Source organism: Varroa destructor, unplaced genomic scaffold (assembly GCF_002443255.2).
Source record: "Varroa destructor unplaced genomic scaffold, Vdes_3.0 BEIS01000002.1, whole genome shotgun sequence".
NCBI classification, from domain to species: domain Eukaryota; kingdom Metazoa; phylum Arthropoda; class Arachnida; order Mesostigmata; family Varroidae; genus Varroa; species Varroa destructor.
In genome coordinates this window covers 1,499,954-1,517,887 of record NW_019211455.1, presented here as the reverse complement: position 1 = coordinate 1,517,887, position 17,934 = coordinate 1,499,954, and the positions used below count along the sequence as shown (strand labels likewise).

The following is a 17,934-nucleotide window of genomic DNA, read 5'->3' as shown; positions in this document are numbered from 1 at the left end:
TTTGTCGGGTGAGTAGCGAGCGAATGTAGTATGTCGCTTACAATGAATACGTTTTTAAGACTATTTCCCAATATTTGCTATGAACCGTCGAGAAAAGCTCTTTAACTTCAGGAAGATCCCTTTGACCCACATGTTGATACCCACATATGTACTACTGGGCTGGCAGGCGCTCCTTGAGGAAGTTTGCTACATCATATAGTTCCTAGAATTAAGCGCAATTAAAACAGTTAAATAACATCTAAACTTATGTTGTAGTATGAACTGTCTTAATTAAGATTTTCACTCTTCTTATTACTAACTACTCCATGAATTGCAGATCGACCGACTATCTATTTCGCAGCAATAGAAAACCGCATAGTTAAGCCTAAAATAATGAATATGGACAAGAACAACGCTTACCTCTGGACAGCTGGAGTGGCCCATTCCATTATAGGTAATGAAGGCGACGTTCGGGTTGAATTTTTTTAGGTGTTTCGCGGTCATATCACCCCACTTCACGGGTACAAGGTCGTCGCTATTACCATGACCTAGGTAAATGTGTGTCTCCTTGTTAACGGCTACTGCTTTCGTAACCTCATCTGGCATCGGTAGCCACGTAGAGAGTCCGATAATACCTGCCAATCGATATAGAGTTGTGTTTCCCCGTATCATTAATGTACGTTCTCACACTTATGATAGGGGTTGAGTAGGTTTTGTAATGAATTGCGAACCTGTTGTACAACTAAAAAGCATACTAGAGCTATTTATTTGCTGTGTATAGCATTGATAAGAGTCCGACACTTATAAACTTTACAGTCGGCTAACTTTAATTCGATCACTATACGACAGACTGTGGATTTTTTGTTTTTTGTCACGTTACGGTATTATTGTATTATGCACTTGGCTAAACTAGTTAAAGCACAGGAACACTGATGAAAATTTGATGCACATAAGTAAAAACATTTCAAAATACGTTACTAACGTTCAGTATGTTTTGACCGTACGCTAATATATTGGTCTAGACCGCAATTTCATATGGTGACACTAACCGCCTAACTTCTTTTCGTAAGTACATCCAGCATAAAGAGCCAGAGCCCCCCCCATGCTGAAACCTCCTAGCATAATGCGATCTGATGAAATTCCTGCATTTTCCTCATCTTTAATCATTTTCTGAATGTTAACTGTAGCAGCTCTAATGCCTTCTTCATCTTGTGGTCCGCTAGCTTCTAATGAAAGGATGTTGAACCATGCTGGGATTCTCATACCGCTGTTCAACGTTACTGGAATAGTTGGCCTGTAACAATGACATAGATAATAATAATAATAATATTCCATAGCATAAATTCAGTTAGTTTATCGCAGCTTTTCTATGAATGTGGTGACTTAATGCATTCGTTAGTGTAGTGAAGGATGTATTTCCATTATCGTTTTTGATTTGTTTGTATCGTTTTTGATTTTATTCGTTTAGTATAACCGGTTCAAAATATTTTTATGTTTGAGAGAATCTTTGAAACTTTTAACAATAATGTGTTTTTTTCATTATCTTTGAAATTATACATTTCAAACGATCATTGAGTAACGCGAGAGATAATAACTGAAGGATGTGTTGTTGACACCTATATCAAATGAAGTAATTGTAAAATTAACTTCTAAGTTAAACTATTTCTTGTAATATTTACACGAAATTTTACTCACGCATGCGGACAGATGACCTTATAATATGGTGGACAAATTCGAGACAGCTGGTTACTCCAGCCATAACCCGTGTCACCCAGCCCATGCAGGAAAATCAACTATAACGGAAAATTACATCGTCAAAATCAGAAACTAACGGAACTTTATTTTTTGTTGTTTAGCTAAGTAATTTTCAGTGCGACATCAGCCTCATTTTAGATGGGTCGAGCATTAATTAACAATTCAGTTAAATATATGTTGTGGTCTAATGCTAAACAAATATTGTTTGAATTAGTTTATTTACCAGTAGGGGTTAACGCATATCACCCGAGACAAAAAGACAACAAGATAGCAGCAGCCCAGAATTTCTTAAACCAATAAATATGTCCCTAGAATGATGCCTAGTAAATGCCTAATAAATAAACAGAGTAAGACTACAACATAAGTCTTAGAGACACAATGACAAATATAATAAGCAATTACTATTAGTAACTTCGTCTTAACCTCGCTGTGGAATATTTTCTTTACCGTTTATTGATCCCAATTTGATTTCAACTTTATCTGGGGTACTGAGGATAAAAAAACGATACTGCGCTACTTAAGAGGCAAATCGTGAACAAATTTCTTTTAATAACTCAAGACACATAAGAATGTCTTTTGAGGATTGCGCTTGCAAGCCACCGCGGGAGTATTTCATTAGACTCGTTTGGCCTATTCAAAGCTGGCAACAGACGGGCCCGTTTTTTTTCCCACTAGGGATCAATATTCGATCAGGCCATTAAGCAACACTTGTACCAAATATACGCAAAATCGATTTAATCGTTACTTCCTCAGGGCGTTCAAGCTGATCTTTTTTATGGGCGGAATCGAGTTTACATTACAGAAAAAGTAGCCAGGTTTGCTATATTATAAGGGTAGAATTTTGTCAGGGTACTTGCTATAAAAGCAATTTTAGCCAGGCCGAAAGTCAAATTCTAGCATATCTTTAGGTACTAGAGGAAACGGACGATGATGTAATCTTACTTGCTTTTTCTCCATCAATAACGACGCTGCGCCGCCTTTGGTAACAGCCCGTTTCGTTAAACGGTTGCCACATGCTTGCTCTTCATTTAGCTTTGTACCGGCAGAAATAATTTACACAAGTGCTGACTGTATATAGAACGTAACTGGACAACTCGTAGAAATTCCCTGTTTTTTCTAAAAGACGGGGTCTCTCACTAGATTTATTCAACCACTCAACTTCAGACTACGAGTGCGATAACATCAGTAGCAATGCCGATCCGCAATACGTTTCTTGATACCTATTTGCTTTTGCGTTTGTTTCCATATAAAAGTCGCTAAGCAAAAGGCAAAAAAATGATCTAGGATTTCAGAATTCAGCCGCCTACACCGATTCACAGTCTGGCTTTAACTAGCTAGTCGAAACTAGGCCTTTTCCGTGCTTTTTTCAACATCAACGCAAGTAGCTGAGAATGTTCCACCATCAAGAGCTATTATTATATGCGTTCTTCTTAAAACTGGCTTAACGCTAGATGCTAAAAACAGAGCATTTATATTTCATAGAATTGAACATTTGTGTCAACCAAGAATACACTCACCTATCTATCCAGCTGGCATTATCTTTAATCGTAGCTTTCATGTTTTTTAGCGCACGCTTATCCTAGCTTACTTTATTCGGGCCATATCTAGGACCCAATTAAGGCTTCGGCTTCTATATCTAGAAAGGTTATACAGTCTGTAGGGACTGATTGAGTAATGCACGTATATTAGTAACACTGTGCTATTCAACAGCACAGAAGAATAACATATGCACATAAAATAGGATACAGCTATATGTACTATAATACGTTTCTTGGCTGATTTTATCAAGTCCGTAATGTTTAGTGACGTCAAAAGATATAGTTCATTACTTTGTTGTTATTGTGGAAGTAACACAACCACCCAGTTGACTTTTAACAGACACAGCGTATTTCTGAGGTTGATTTCACATATCGTATCAGACGGCCCTTCTGGGAGAAATAGGCGTTACTTGAGCCCAGTTACTGAGGGCGGGAGACGTGATTATAGTACAATCTTATCGTACCGCTGTGCAATTTGACTGACAATCGCCGCCCGCTTCAGGCTCCTAGACTGTATCGTCTGCGCTCTCTCTACCTGCTATTTCTGTGTGTCGATATGTTCTTCTAGTTGACTAAAAACCTCGTTTGAATTTAGAAGGGTCTACTCACGGTAGCTGAGTGGCGCGCGCTAGCTGGTATTACCACTGGACGAGAAGCCATTTTCGACTCTAGTATACCCATCCACCTCTCCTGTCGAAATAACACGGATCCGGACGCTCCAAGGGGGGAGCCCCTTAACAACAGTAGCGAAAGCGGCATCTCCCATGTCGTGTGGACTGACATAGAATGTTCGTTCAATACGCCCCATAGATAGACGTGGCTAGAAGAACAAACGGATATTACGTGTCACGACGGTAATATATCAGAATACCCGAAGCTAAGATAGATGCTGTAAAAAATTAGAGCTATTAAAATTAAGCAGTCTGGGTTCAAGTTGTAAAATTAATTTCCAGTGGGGTTAAAACATAATGCACGATGAGCTAATTGTCGCCATGCTTCTAGTCAGCGCGAAGTACCTGTTTTGCGGAGGGAATACGAAGGGAATAGAGGCAATACGTTGCTGTGGTTCTACGCGTGAGTTATCGAACTGAGTTCTCTGATAATTTGTTTGTAGTGTAGAAACAAATTGTATAGTGTAGGACAAAAACAAAATATGTATAGTGTAAAACCTTACTATGACACAAACGATGCAAATGGTAAGTCACTCCGAGTACAGAACCACAAGACCGAATAAGATTATTAAATATATCGGAACAGTGAAGGTAGATCTTAAAAATGGCACGAGTTTATTCGACTACCGATAGGGTCTAATTTATCCTTGATGAGTGGAAAAGTAACATATATGTAAAACACTTATTATACGTTCTGAGTGATCATTTTGGTAACCTAATTCACACATAGTACGTAAAACCAATCCAAAGCTCATAGCGCTATAAACTTGCTTCGTCAAATGCAGCTCCTTTTGTATATATGTGATTATCAATTATACCAAAAAATTCAGAGGACGGCGATGATACCGCTAACGAAACCTAGAATGGAAAACAAAATCAGGCCTCTGTAAACCAGTTAGTGTCTCACACCCATTACACGACAGCTATGCTAACTAAAGCTATGTTTTAAATTACATTTTATAATAGGAATCGATTTGGGCAACACCATGTACAGCATGAGGTCACTGTACCAATCAGCTGCCGGTTCGAGAGGTCCTGACATCATGATGGCGGACCTTCTATCTCGCCAGGAGACTCTCATTTCGAACATCGAACATCAAATCCTACGAGTCGATAAGATTCTCACGGAAACGGAAGTATCAGTCCGTACCAGTGCAAAATGCGGTTCGGCGGAGCCTTCGAACGCGGTTACGTGTACCTCATCGACTCCGTCCGCTGCCAAGCTCAACTTAAACTGGCCAGACATTAAGTACCCGTTGGATATTGTGGTACATGCGGATCCCACGCGACTTCCTGTTACCCCGTGGGCCTTGCGCAAATTGTTAAGTGGTTCAGTCATGATTCGGACGCATGTTCATTCGTCGTATAAGGGAGAGCTGTGCGCTGTAGAGGATGATTATGCTAACATGGATCGAACGAACGGGAAAATCAAGATCATTTTTACGCTTATATTCCGTAACATCAAGGAAATGGAGTTTATGGTCGACCCTGTCAACCAGATGGCGGTTTCTGGTGAGGCGAACCTCTTTCGGTACATCTGTCGAACGTTTCCCATATTCCCCGCCCTTGGTGTCTTCGAAGAAACTCTATCCGATCACTATATTGATGTCATCTGCTCGAACCTCATTGGTGCTAAAGTGAAGGATCAGCAGACCACATTGAATTATCTCGTTGACCAGATCGCACAAAAGGATGGGATGCTTGTCTGTAACAAACTGACCCCTGCAGACTTCTGCTTGCACGCCGCTTTGCAGAAAAGTCCCTTTTTAAGTTTACCAAGCAGCGCGCAAAAATGGCGGCGATCAGTAGCCGCAGCATTCTAAGCAGAGAAAAGTACAATGTTAAGGACTGGGTACGATAATTTTATTTCCCATGTAAGCTCAAGCGTAAATGAGTTCTTGATGGATGCAATACTCACGTGAATAGCAACGTCTAACGATATTTGCCTGTAGATTTTGTTGATGAATTTGGAAAAAAACAGGAGGCCTAGAACATGCTTCAATTTCATACATTATCTATATGATTATTTATTTGTAATGTATCTACTGATCTTCTATTGATTCGGTATTGGCTATATAATAAACGCACGTCAGTGTGATATATAGTAGTTGAGCGTTGTGCATGTAATCCATGTTGATACACCGCTTATTGCAAATGCTAACAATACACATCTCTTGAAAATCATCAATTTATATCAAAAAACAGTTGAGAAGGAATAGATTCGTTGTATAAGGGTGTAGATATGTCCACAACTATAAATGTCACAAAGCTAGGAACGCATTTGACCCTTTTCCTTTAAGCTGACCATAAATATTACAATAGAAACAACATTACATTTTACATGTCAGAACAGGTTCAATATGGCTTTTGCAGACTGCTCCATTGTTAGGCACATGCAGTAATCAAACTATCGATTTAAAAGAGCGATTTTGTTTCGAATTGGACATGTGAAATCAGATCGAGTGAGCAAATTTTCTAGCAAGCGGTCTAGTTGCGTCCTTGTCTTTGTTTGTACCTAATAGTAAAGCTAAGCTGTGGGCCATACATACGTTTCCTAAAGGGTCACAGAATGCTGTTGGCTTGTTTTTGCTAAGGGGAGAAATCAAATAATTTTATACATCGATATTTTTCAAGTAAATTCATCAAAAAAAAATATTAAACATATAGATAAATCCTTTGCTTTTACATAAGGATGAACGATGTATGAATGAGTTATAGATTCGTGCGTACAAAAAGGAATAAATGAGTACACAGTTGAAATAAATTAAACAAATAATAAAATTTATTAATTTATTAGAATACCGTTCGTGTTTTAAGTTTATATAACGTTGCGATGAAGATATTGTCGGTTCGTCCGCCTTAATTAAATTTTGTGCACGATTTTATTTTAGATATTATCCTTGCGGTACCAACTGTAATACTGATATGAATTAATCTCTCGCTAATTGAATCATCACCATTAACTTAGTTATGCGTTTCTTAGCGTCGCAGCCCCTTTTTTCATAAATACCAGTTCACTGTACACCACCGTCGCGAGACTGCGAAAAATCTTCTATCGGTTAGACTGTCGCAGAGGTAATCATTATATCAAAACTTTTTTTTATTTAGTCGGCGATATTGATTGTCGTTATTCATTTTTTGGCTATAGAATGAATACACTTTAAAATACATGAAAAAGGTAGAACAGTATTGTTTGAAAACGCACTAAAAGCAAGTCGGCACACGCGAGTGCGCTGTGTATTGTCTACGCAATGAATTGTGTTGTCAAATCTTTCAAATTTCTTGTTATAGCTGATCCATTGCTTAGATAGACTTGGATCGCCTTCTTACAAATGAGTATTTTCATCTACGCATAGATACAGCCATTACTGTGACTAGAACTAAATTTCGTATTATCGAACATGTTTGTCTTGATATAGTGCTAGGGTTGTGATAGTATAATAAATAGCAGTTGGATGAAATACGATTTTTGAATATTTTTTGGTTACAACAAAAAGCAGACGGTATAAACATGCTATCGTAGAATCAACAATATCACGTGCACAAGTCTTTGTGTTCAATAGCAAAATATTATCACACGTTATTCTCACTGATAATAGTAAATTTTGTTTGTTGGCGACAAAATGGCAGAAACGCATAGAATAATCTGACAACAGCCTTTCTTCATTCAGAACATGCGTCAATAAATTTTCTTAAATTTTATTGTATTTAATATTGTGAATAGTTTTCATTGAATGAACCCTGTTGTAGAGGGTGCGCATGAAGGAATAGCCTATCCTATGTGTATTCTCAATATATGTATATATATATCCGCCGTCCAAGTTGAGCCTTGGTGATAGTAAAATTTAAAAAAAATCGCATCAGTACCTCTACAGTAAACTAATATATATATATATATATATATATATATATATATATATATATATAGTTATTTTTATTTTCAATACTATTCTCAGTTAATGGATCGGACGTTCGGGATCTCGAATATGCAATTGATTTTTCCTTTTTTTGCAAACAGCTAAAGAAACTAGTTTGTTTCCTTGATTATTTTCAAATTCAGATTAAACGTTGGGCTGAGATTTTTTTGAAAAATTTCCTAGTCAGCAATACTTAAGGTCAATCGCATTAGTGCCTAAGAAACACGTAGCTTCGAACGATCGACCGATCAGTCAAATCACAACACAGCCGTTCGTAGCAGGCTGCGTCGCAACTAATTTATTTATTTGGGAGGCTAATTATTGTGTGATAATTAAATATCACTTTCGCTCCATGTTTTAGTTCATATGGGACGCAAAGGAGGCGAATAGCTTGACGTGTTACAGTTAAGCCCGTATCTGAAACTACTCGAAGCTACGTGGGTGAGCCTAATGTTTGGCGCAGCTCAGATAGGACATAAAAGGATCTGGACCAATAATATAATCCAGCTTTTCTAGAAACCATACTTGAATATGGCCGTATCTCATTGCTATCCGTTGTCGATGATACCTTTTTTGCGTTCGATCATTTTTGCAGTGTCATAATAGTGTTGAAAAGCAACTAGTCTTCAATGAGGCCTCATGTTTTAGTCCAGATCCCGCTCAGCTATTAAGACCGCAGCAATACATTCGCTGAAGCAGACATTAATATTGTTTGGATTCTGTTAAGAAGATACGTGCATTTTGACTGATCTGGCCTTATGCCCCTCAGTTAGTCGGAGTAGAGACCATTGTCACCCAGCGCTTATTCAACACCACAGGTAAGGTAGAAGTTGATCCTTTTGATATATTCGCTTCGTAACTCTTTAATCATCTCTGCGGTTCATCCTTGCTAACAGCTAGAATATGAAAACGGATTCTAACTAACAGTGAGTGATTGTCATTTGTCGTATTCTTAATATCATTGTTATTATCATTATTATCAACTATGGATGCCATACATTAACTGGCGCATGCACGCATCCTCAGTCGCTTGTATTCTTTCATATTTGTCAGCACACCAAGATTGCCTTACCGCCGCCGTCATCAGCGGCAATCCTACCACTATAGTTACTATTCTCTATAACATATGTATCTACGGACTGTGTAGAAATCCACTATAACGATTGAGTTTTCGATTCAAACAGTTCGAGTCATTACCACGTTTGCGCAGAAAAGGAAAAAACCTTGCTAAAATTTTCTCGCTAAAGGTCGCCCTTTAAACGCTCACATATGACGTCAGCACGCAGGCCTTTTGCAACTTACAAGGATTAGGGTTCTTTTCATTTCGTCCTGTTTAGAATGCCTTAAAGCTAGCATGCGCTTGGCTCGAAGGACATCCTTTGCCCTGATAGCTCTCGTTGATTTCGTGGAATCCTACTACTGCTGGAAGAAGCTGACGTTTGCGTCTACACCAGACCGTGAAACAGTAACTGTCATTTGCGCACTTACAACACCAGTACGTACTTTTTGGAGATTTGTCCATAAGCCTAATATGCCTAGGGATTTCGAAATTCACTCAATATTATTTAGTTTATCATCCCTATATAATGAGCTTAGAAGCATTAACACGTACTTTTTAATGAAGAACTTCTTGTAGGAATGTAGATATTTACATAGCGCCGTTCATTCGCTAACCTTACCTAATGTGAATCTGAATCATTTACCTGTTACAAGTATATAGACTGTGTCGAACGGCTGGTTAGGATGTCTGTGATTTTCAGCCCGCTATCGAATTTAGCATAGAAACGTTACAAGTGCTACGAAGATCATGTACGTGTTGCTACCCAGACGCTGTGGAATACAGTTGCGTGAAAACGATTTTGGCAATTGCTTTATTCGGTCATCATACTATATCATAATTTGCATGGGTAGAGACAACGAGAGAAACGTTACTACTTGTAGACGTACTTCGCTTATGTTTGTCATCCCGCCGGTTAAAAGTCATATCCATAAGGGACTCCATAAGACAACAATTTAGAATGTCAACAAGCAATTTAGACGCATTTCTTTATCTCCTGCGACGTTCGTGTGCAACTTTTTTACATATGAGTGTACCGCATCGTATACAGTCGCCAGGTATACAGCTGGCTGAATAAAAACGGAAAAAAGTCTCATTGTATCGCTTCTTAGTCCGCCAATTGCTACGTACGTACGTACATACTATTACTTTTCATGTTTAAAAACCTTATGCCTATTAGAAGCATAAGCAGAAATATTTGCTAATTTATCAGATAAGTGAGCTCCCGCTCAACGCCACATGTAGGAACCATTCTTACTTTTTTTAAAACTAACTAGTAATTATGATCATGTTCTTGCTACTATTATTATTATTAATAATACTGAAGGCAAGAACTTTCGGTAGTTGGCGTCCCTGTGTTGCTTGACTGTAACTGCTAGTCGCCTACTGATTCTTTCCGTCTTTCAATCTCTTCATGTGATTGTTGTATATATACACAATTGGATTTCTTTTCCCAATGAAATCTACTGGATTCTGCGTATTATACTGCGTGTTATTTTCTCCTACCATCTTTATATATATGTTCATTACTGTCCATATATACATGAGCAGTTGAAACAACCCGATGCTTAAATATCTTTCCCCCTTGCATTGTCACTATATAATATCTCACTATCAATATTTGTTGTTGCTAGTATCATAAGTATTAACCTCATTCTTAATGATCACCATGTATGATATCCTTCATTCATCGTATTTTTCTATGATTTTGCCCGCTCAGTAAATACAACGATTTTTCGTTTCGTATCAAATTCTAGGTTCTTCCCTCAACGGTATCCTCAACCCTCTCCACGTTGTCATCTTTTTCATGACCACCATTGTCAACATCTCGTGCCACTTTGTGTTACCGCCATTTTTTTCTATCATGTAATACCGCAGCGTGCCGGATCATTAACCATAAAGCACGCGATAATAACCATTTTCCAATAATCGTCGCATTTCTTTGTGAATTGTTTCGTTCCGGCTATTTCATCTATTGGATAATTTCAGTAGGTAGCACGTGAGCGTCGCTCATACTTCCTTTGTTTTCGACTTTTTTTAATCTCATCTTTTATGTTTCATAATGATTTGTCACTGAACACCATCTCAAAATAGACTTAATTTATTTGCTAGGTTAATCTAAATCTCACTAGTGGATCTTACTATGAGGCTAACACAGCTTCATCACTGGTACTCTATAATGGTATCCATAATGCTGTTTTATAAACCATTTTTGTGATTGTCATATATCATATGTAATATATAATATATATATATATATATATATATATGGTATATACAGTATGTTTGAAGTTGTAGATCTCACTGTTTATCTCACTCATGAGTTGCGTATCGATAGGGCGACTGGTTTTGTATGTCTTTGTGGCGCTATGATGCCACTGGGCATAGAATCAGGTTGGTTCCGTATACAATAACGGCACTCTACGACTTTGGAAAAACCGATTTGCCCAAAGCAATTAACCGGTCTAATCAACGTTGAATGGGCTTTTTAGAGGTATTTTCTGATAGAGTCAACCTTTCGCGAGCGCGCTTTCGATGACTTCATAAGTTTGCTTACAAATTACTCCTATCAGTTCGAGATTTTCGAATCGCACCTACCTTTGTAGTGCATGATAGTATAAGAGTCTCATGTGCACAAATACGCAAATATAGCGTACCAGTAAGAATATGGTTTTACGACAGTTTAGAACAAAATACATCGATCTTTGCGATTCCGTTCGATTGAGTTGCAGCAGCAGAACTGAAGCAATAATTCGAACAGGGGAGATCAATATTGGCTCTGTTAATTATTATTAAGGGCATTTTCATAAGCATGAATTGGCCCCAATTCAAAAACCAATACAATTACATATCTAATAAAAAGGGGACTAGTTTTTTTTTATTGCCGTTAATGAAGAAGCGTCTATTGTCTGGATGCAGTTGAGTTGTAAAAAGTTGTTCAACAATCCAAAACGAACATCCCCGAGGATTTGATGAAGTCGGATCGTGGAACCGCTAACAGGCTGATTGAAGATGGTTAAATGGTCTAGAAGTCTCACTGGCTATAGTTCAGGCCAGCCAAAATCATGCCCGACCAAAGAATAGAATTCTCGATTGAAAGGGGCGTAGAATTCTCGAAGACGAGAGATGACTGCTGGAGCGACTTTTGGGTGTTTACGTCCCTTACTCTCGTTTAGGCAGTGATCCTGAACGTCGTCTGGAGTACGCACGCAATAAAAGCCCTTCGTCTTGTTAAAATAAAATACCTCCTCCGGAATCCGAGCTTCGAGACCTGTAGGCCGCATCCAGAAAAAAAAATGCAGTTGTTTCGATGAAATATAGGTGAATATGGTTTTGCGGAATCAATATTTTGCCTTTTACATCAGCTCATAACATAGATGCAGCTTTATCATCGGTATAGGGTAAACATTGTTTAGTTAATAAACAGTACAATGCGAAAAGGTACGTTTTTAGAGAAGTACACAAGAAGTAAAAAGTCACAACTTTCTTCACAGCTAAGCCCGGGCGAAGAAAAGCTTTGCGCGATAAAAACCTGAAGCAAAGGTTACTCAATTTCTCTCTTTGCAATGTGTTAGCTTAACGTTTGTGGTAAATGATGTTTATTATATACGTATAAAATTAGTCCTTGATTATAATTTCATTCAGTAAAAATTAGATTAATTTGCGTTAATAAAAATTGATTATCATTAATATCATTAATAAAGTTGTATGCGTGTATATGTGAATAAATGTAGAATAGCTGCTTTTTATTCGTAAATATAATACTGTTATTTTAATTTCTCAAGAGAACATACACAAAAATACAAATTCTCGTCAACATGCTTCTATGAATTCTGCAACTGTCATCGGCAAACTCCATATCCGCCTTCACAGAACGCGCTTTTCTACGAACGACTGGCAGAGAGACAAGCGGGTACCACCCCATTCGTTTATCCGTCTAGCGAGTCCGCTCTCTCGCTCATGCACCTAGCTTTTAAATCTGCGCGCCATTCGGCGGGATCACTGTCATCGCCAAGCTAGCCGACGAATGGCGCCATCTTGTGTTCATAATTCTTTTTTCAAAGTACAGGCAAGATGGTACGTGATGCCCAAATTTATCCACGGAGATCGACGGCTACTGTACAGAAAATGTCATAGAATCCGTGTTGTTGATTCCTGTAATTGTCTAGAATTTATATGCGCTGCGTGAATTAGTGTGAATCCTTAAGTTTTAGTTCTGCCAAAGAGGGACGTATTCCAAGTCTTCAGCGATGTGTTACAGTGCATAGACCCCGTCACTGAAGCGCAGTACACATATTTGATTAAATTGAGCAAAGTGTAGCCACGTTGATACACGCGTTTTAGTTCGATCTGATGATTCAAACAATTTTGTTTTTTTCCCGCTATTCCCATCCTATCTTGTGAACCTTGCACAAAATCCTATGAACGAGGTTGTCTGAAAAAGAAATCTAACAAGTATGTGTTTGTGTATGTATGTTTGTATAAAGATCGGCAGATGGGTGTGAAGAATAGGGCGTAATATCTGAGTTCTGCTGCATGTAAAAGCAGTAATTCCTGACATCTAAATAGAACAAAGTTTTGGACAAAATTGTGAGACCTGTGTATATTGTTGGTTTCAGGTGAACGTGCCGAAAACTCGTCGCACCTTCTGCAAAGGAAAGTGCAAAAAGCACACAATGCACAAAGTGACGCAATACAAGAAGGGCAAAGATTCGATTTTTGTTCAGGGCAAACGTCGCTACGATCGAAAACAGAGAGGATTCGGGGGTCAAACAAAACCTATCTTTAGAAAGAAAGTAAGTGCAAAACTGAACAACGAATTTTTTTTTATTGGGAAGGTGTGTACAAAAAGAAAGTGTGTACAAAAAGAGCATTGCTTTCTTTGTAACTTTAAACAGCAGAAAATAGGTGTTTGACAAAATCTTGTCGAAGTTCTATATCAATTCAATTTATTGTTAAATAGTTGACAAATTATTGACAGAGTTCGTCCATTATTTTGTTTGTGTTTAAATCAGGTAGGTACTGGCGGTTCGATACGTCCGATAACTGTTATTAAAGCACATACAACTAGAAACGTTCTTTAACGACATGCGACAATTCTGTCTCGATGCGACCCAGTTGAAGCATTTGTTAATTACTGTGAATTCCGAATACATAGTATCTATTCCTAATTTTCGCATCTGCTAATGTATATGCATTGCATGATAAGAGTGATGTAACTCAATAAGGGTTTTCTTTACGCAATACTGTTCTACGTTCAAATATCGCTTTTTTTGCCAGAACGTTTAAAATATTCAACTGTAGTAAGAGTCGCGGTAGAATCTGCGTTGTCCGATTTACTTTTAGATTCCCATTCATGCCAGTTTCTAGATACAGATTTTTGTCTTTTTTAATGATATATGCGCCGACATTATCTCAAAATGGACCTCTTTCGACTTTTTTTTATTGTCTGGAAATCATCGTTGATACTACGAACGTTGTTGGAGCCCTACTAAAAACAAACACTGTATGGAAGAAACTTGCACACAATGCCTTTACTTAAACTTTCCCACGTTTTTTCTATCATTATTTATTTCAGGCGAAGACTACGAAGAAAATCGTTCTCCGTATGGAATGTGTCGAGTGTAAGACCCGCAAGCAGCTACCCATTAAGCGTTGCAAGCACTTTGAAATCGGAGGCGATAAAAAGAGAAAGGGACAGATGATTCAGTTCTAAACAGTTTTTTTCTCTTCAGATCTATTGTCAATAAACAACCTCGACAACACGTCGGGTGGTTTTTGGCAGAGAAGCAAAAGTGTATTCTTATTTTTGTAGAATTAGTGTAGCTAGCTAGCTAATAGGTAAGATGTAAATACAGCAGTGATTTTGGAGTGCTAATTCGGTATCATAGCGTTCTAGTTTCGGTTGAGTCGGATATTGCTATATTCGGCCTTACAGAACACGTGAACAGAAGATTTTTTTGAAAATGTATCTAGCATTGATCATTTTATTGGCAAATTGTTGATCCTTGCCCAGTTAGCTACTCAAGGCAATTAGTTTATTCAGAGCTGCATCCATTTGCCTCTCTAGCTATATCTTATGATGTCTCCGGAGAGTCACGAAGGATTTATAGTTAGAGACGCCTGAATTGTCACCAACTAAAATTGCAAAATCGGCTAGAATAATTCCACTTCCAATCTTACAAACGCATTTCTGTTTCATTGTTTTATCGTTTTGCTAAAAAATGAAGACCTGATAACTGCAAAGGATCATCGAGGTGCAGTAAGCCAAGCAGTCAATTCAGTTGCGTATATTATTGTTGTTTGCGCTTGCTGTTTATAAAGCCATTGCTCAAGCCACGTCGACTTCTATTATCGATGTAGTTTGGATAACCATATTATTTCACTCCTTTAATTCGTAGTTTGGATAATCGTAGTTTGAACTAGCTTGCTCATGCAGTCAGCAAGACATTATCGTGGTCGCCATACATGGCGTGATTAATCATTACACAATCAAACTTTCATCATTAACTATACACGATCTGCAGCGCAAAACATGCCGAAGCAGCTGCAGTCGAACAGATCGCACATCAGCTAACAACATTGCTTTGGGGTATCTGGGATTCGTAGAAAAGTACATATCGAACAGCGTTTAAGTGGTACGTGTTGCTTACTTGCACAACAGTTTGACATGAACCAGGCCCGCTTTCGTTCTGAACATTGCTGCGAGCGTTCTGGAATGCACGAAGTGGAAACCTCAGATCAAAGGAAGTCGTTGTTCAACTGAATGGCGTGGCAGCGTGTACAGTTACTGCGATAAAATAAAAGTATGAATTCAGGAGCTGGTAGGTATGCCGGACATTCAGCAGGCGGTTCTGAGATCCATCCTTAGTTAAGGGTCAGTGATCCTCTAGAATTATTTAAGATTTTAGCATAAGTAAGTCGTTTATCAGACTAAAGTGAACATGCAAAAAATAATGACTTCCTTTTTGTAATATAAACTGTGGCGTTTCCGATGCATTGAGCATATTTGTTGTTGTTTTTTTTTAGCTATTTGTTGTTTTTGGAGTGTCGTTGTGCATGAATCAATTCAAAAAAAAAGGATTGAAAGCCGTTTCTTAGATGGACTTATACGCATTACCGAATTTCCTTGATACAATATCCCTTCACTATATGGCTAGTGAGACTACAGTTGTTTTCGAATAAATAGAATTTGTAAGGCCTAAATCTTCATTTGTCATCTGTTTACATTAACGGTAACTACATATACTTTCTAAAATACTTACAGTCGCTTTAAATCAAATAGAACAGCAATAAAAAACTTAGAACGAATGTACACGATGACTAAGGTATAAAATAAATTATTAATAGCTACAAAAAATAAACCAAGTTGTTTTTCTAAGTATCACAGGTTAAACTTTGTCTATAAGCATTCGATCCAATAGAAGCTAAAAGCTTTCTACATATACAAAACAGCTTTTTAGAATTACCCGATAGCAGGAACAATCGACCTAGCAGTTACAGCAGCACACTTTTAGCGCGGACATATTGTAATATGCATATCGAACACATAAACATTAATTTTCATAAATAAGCCAAAAGTAACAGTTGCTTTTTTGACATAGGTGTATATCTTAATAAAAGTTGGGATGAGATATATGTTTATGTACGGGCTAGCGTGTAAAAGTAAATGGTACGCGCATATCAGAGGTGTCTATGTGCTTATATAATGCATATATAAGCATATTCGAAAGCAAACGATTTTAGATTAAGTTAAGGATATTGACGGCGATGAGTAGGGGGCGGACTCTGCTCTCTAAGAATGGCGACTACCAAAACCATAGGCATCTACGTTTCGTGGCAGTATAGGTTAAGCAGAAGAGTGGAAATGGACCTGAATGGGAAAGATTATCGCTCTATGAGTATATTGTATACAAGAGAAAGCAGGGACTGGGGCACTGAATCAGTAGAAGTGGAGAAGAGAATCGTCTTGAAGGGAAGTCATTTGGGAAAAAAGCGAACAGTGAATGGTGATACGGAGAAAAGAGTGGAAAGAATAAAGGGCCTATGCTGTAGTGATGCAGGGCAAGGGCCAAATAAACGGAACAAGAAACGAAATGCATACTCAACGATTAGCTTAGCACGACAGACGCTCAACCTAGCGCTGGAAGGCAATAGAACTAGCTTAAAGAGGCGAATAGAATAAAGTAGGCTGCTAGAGCATTTAGAGGGGTTACCTTGAGTAAAGAATTCTGTGTTTTCTTTCAGACCTCAGCATGCGGAAACGTGTTCGGCTCGAACGACTGTACTGCAGCACAGACACCCTATTCGACTGATCCTCCTAAATTACCCTACTCTTTGAGCTTCCCAGACTTCTCTGGACCCTCTGCTGTTCAGCGCAAAGTTACACTAGAAGCACTGTTGTTTTCTCTGTCTAATGCTTTTCCTCAGCCGGTCGCTCTAGCAACTTAGCTACTAATTACTAAACTTATTACAGTTAAGACGACGAACACCCTAAAGAAATGCCAGTCAGTCGGTTGGTCTCTAAGTTGACGTTAGTGCCGCTGTATCGTCGATGCCATCGCTGCAGCAGTAGCTCATGTGAGCTTAGCCGCGGGCACGGCACTCAGTGGAGTCTCCCGCTTCCCTGGACCCTAACCTCCTACCACTCAACATCCAGAACCTTGTAGTTCACGATCGACATCGGCGCTGCTGTTGTGAACGCGCCTGCCGCCATTGTCGAAGTAACACTATGAAGGGCACACATTTCGGCAATCATGCTTGTAGGATGTTGTCCCAGCTGCTAGACAAAGGAAAGAGCATATGTGTGGGGGGGAGGAGGGGTAATGTTGGCGTCTGGAAAAAGAGATCAAGGCGGAAGGATAGGAACCCAAAGAAGACCTAATTAGGGACATGACGATGAAAGCACGTCAACGCGTGGACGCCGGCCGGTCATTGCTACTAACCGGTACCGGTTCAGAGGGCTGCTACTTGTCTGGGTTGAGCTTCTTAACTATGTCTTTTTCCTCCGGGTATGT

General features: G+C 38.6%; 4 protein-coding genes across 8 annotated transcripts in view; 2 read left to right on the top strand and 2 right to left on the bottom strand.

Moving 5' to 3' along the window:
• Positions 1-6: 6 nt before the first annotated feature.
• Apt1 (Acyl-protein thioesterase 1) lies at positions 7-4,031 on the bottom strand. 2 transcript variants are annotated; one of them, XM_022790801.2, is made up of 5 exons: positions 3,882-4,031; positions 1,675-1,772; positions 1,029-1,273; positions 400-614; positions 7-202 (listed from the first exon to the last, which is right to left on the bottom strand). In XM_022790801.2, exons 1-5 carry the CDS (start codon positions 4,029-4,031, stop codon positions 152-154), a joined length of 759 nt encoding a protein of 252 aa, XP_022646536.2. In that variant the 3' UTR covers positions 7-151. The 2 variants fall into 2 exon arrangements, with proteins under 2 accessions (XP_022646536.2, XP_022646537.1); XM_022790802.2 differs by lacking the exon at positions 3,882-4,031 and adding an exon at positions 2,677-3,158.
• AIMP2 (aaRS-interacting multifunctional protein 2) lies at positions 3,987-6,742 on the top strand. Of its 3 annotated transcripts, none has more exons than XM_086981532.1 (2): positions 3,987-4,126; positions 4,910-6,742. In XM_086981532.1, the coding sequence occupies exon 2, from the start codon at positions 4,930-4,932 to the stop codon at positions 5,764-5,766; it is 837 nt and encodes a 278-aa protein (XP_086837658.1). In that variant the 5' UTR covers positions 3,987-4,126; positions 4,910-4,929; the 3' UTR covers positions 5,767-6,742. The 3 variants fall into 3 exon arrangements, with proteins under 3 accessions (XP_086837658.1, XP_022646541.2, XP_086837657.1); XM_022790806.2 differs by lacking the exon at positions 3,987-4,126 and adding an exon at positions 4,191-4,346; XM_086981531.1 differs by lacking the exon at positions 3,987-4,126 and adding an exon at positions 4,294-4,468.
• Positions 6,704-17,934, bottom strand: part of LOC111244112 (uncharacterized) — a 42,563-nt gene continuing 31,332 nt past the window's right edge. For both annotated transcript variants that reach the window (XM_022790783.2, XM_086981502.1), the window contains exon 6: positions 6,704-12,188. In XM_022790783.2, coding sequence (XP_022646518.1) covers positions 11,959-12,188 — 230 coding nt within the window. In that variant the 3' untranslated portion in view covers positions 6,704-11,958. The remainder of the gene's footprint in view (positions 12,189-17,934) is intronic.
• RpL36A (ribosomal protein L36A) lies at positions 9,215-14,712 on the top strand. The gene is made up of 3 exons (XM_086981533.1): positions 9,215-9,355; positions 13,537-13,713; positions 14,496-14,712. Exons 1-3 carry the CDS (start codon positions 9,215-9,217, stop codon positions 14,631-14,633), a joined length of 456 nt encoding a protein of 151 aa, XP_086837659.1. The 3' UTR covers positions 14,634-14,712.

Excerpts from the sequence above, each read along its gene's own strand:
- AIMP2 (XM_022790806.2), top strand. The coding sequence starts at position 4,241 with ATGCACGATGAGCTAATTGTCGCCATGCTTCTAGTCAGCGCGAAGTAC. Across the intron at positions 4,347-4,909 it reads ACGTTGCTGTGGTTCTACGC|GAATCGATTTGGGCAACACC; the intron begins GTGAGTTATCGA and ends ATTTTATAATAG.
- Apt1 (XM_022790801.2), bottom strand. The coding sequence starts at position 4,031 with ATGCCGCTTTCGCTACTGTTGTTAAGGGGCTCCCCCCTTGGAGCGTCC. Across the intron at positions 1,274-1,674 it reads AAGGTCATCTGTCCGCATGC|GCCAACTATTCCAGTAACGT; the intron begins GTGAGTAAAATT and ends TCATTGTTACAG. Across the intron at positions 203-399 it reads GCCACTCCAGCTGTCCAGAG|GAACTATATGATGTAGCAAA; the intron begins GTAAGCGTTGTT and ends GCTTAATTCTAG.
- RpL36A (XM_086981533.1), top strand. The coding sequence starts at position 9,215 with ATGCGCTTGGCTCGAAGGACATCCTTTGCCCTGATAGCTCTCGTTGAT. Across the intron at positions 9,356-13,536 it reads TTTGCGCACTTACAACACCA|GTGAACGTGCCGAAAACTCG; the intron begins GTACGTACTTTT and ends TGTTGGTTTCAG. Across the intron at positions 13,714-14,495 it reads AACCTATCTTTAGAAAGAAA|GCGAAGACTACGAAGAAAAT; the intron begins GTAAGTGCAAAA and ends TATTTATTTCAG.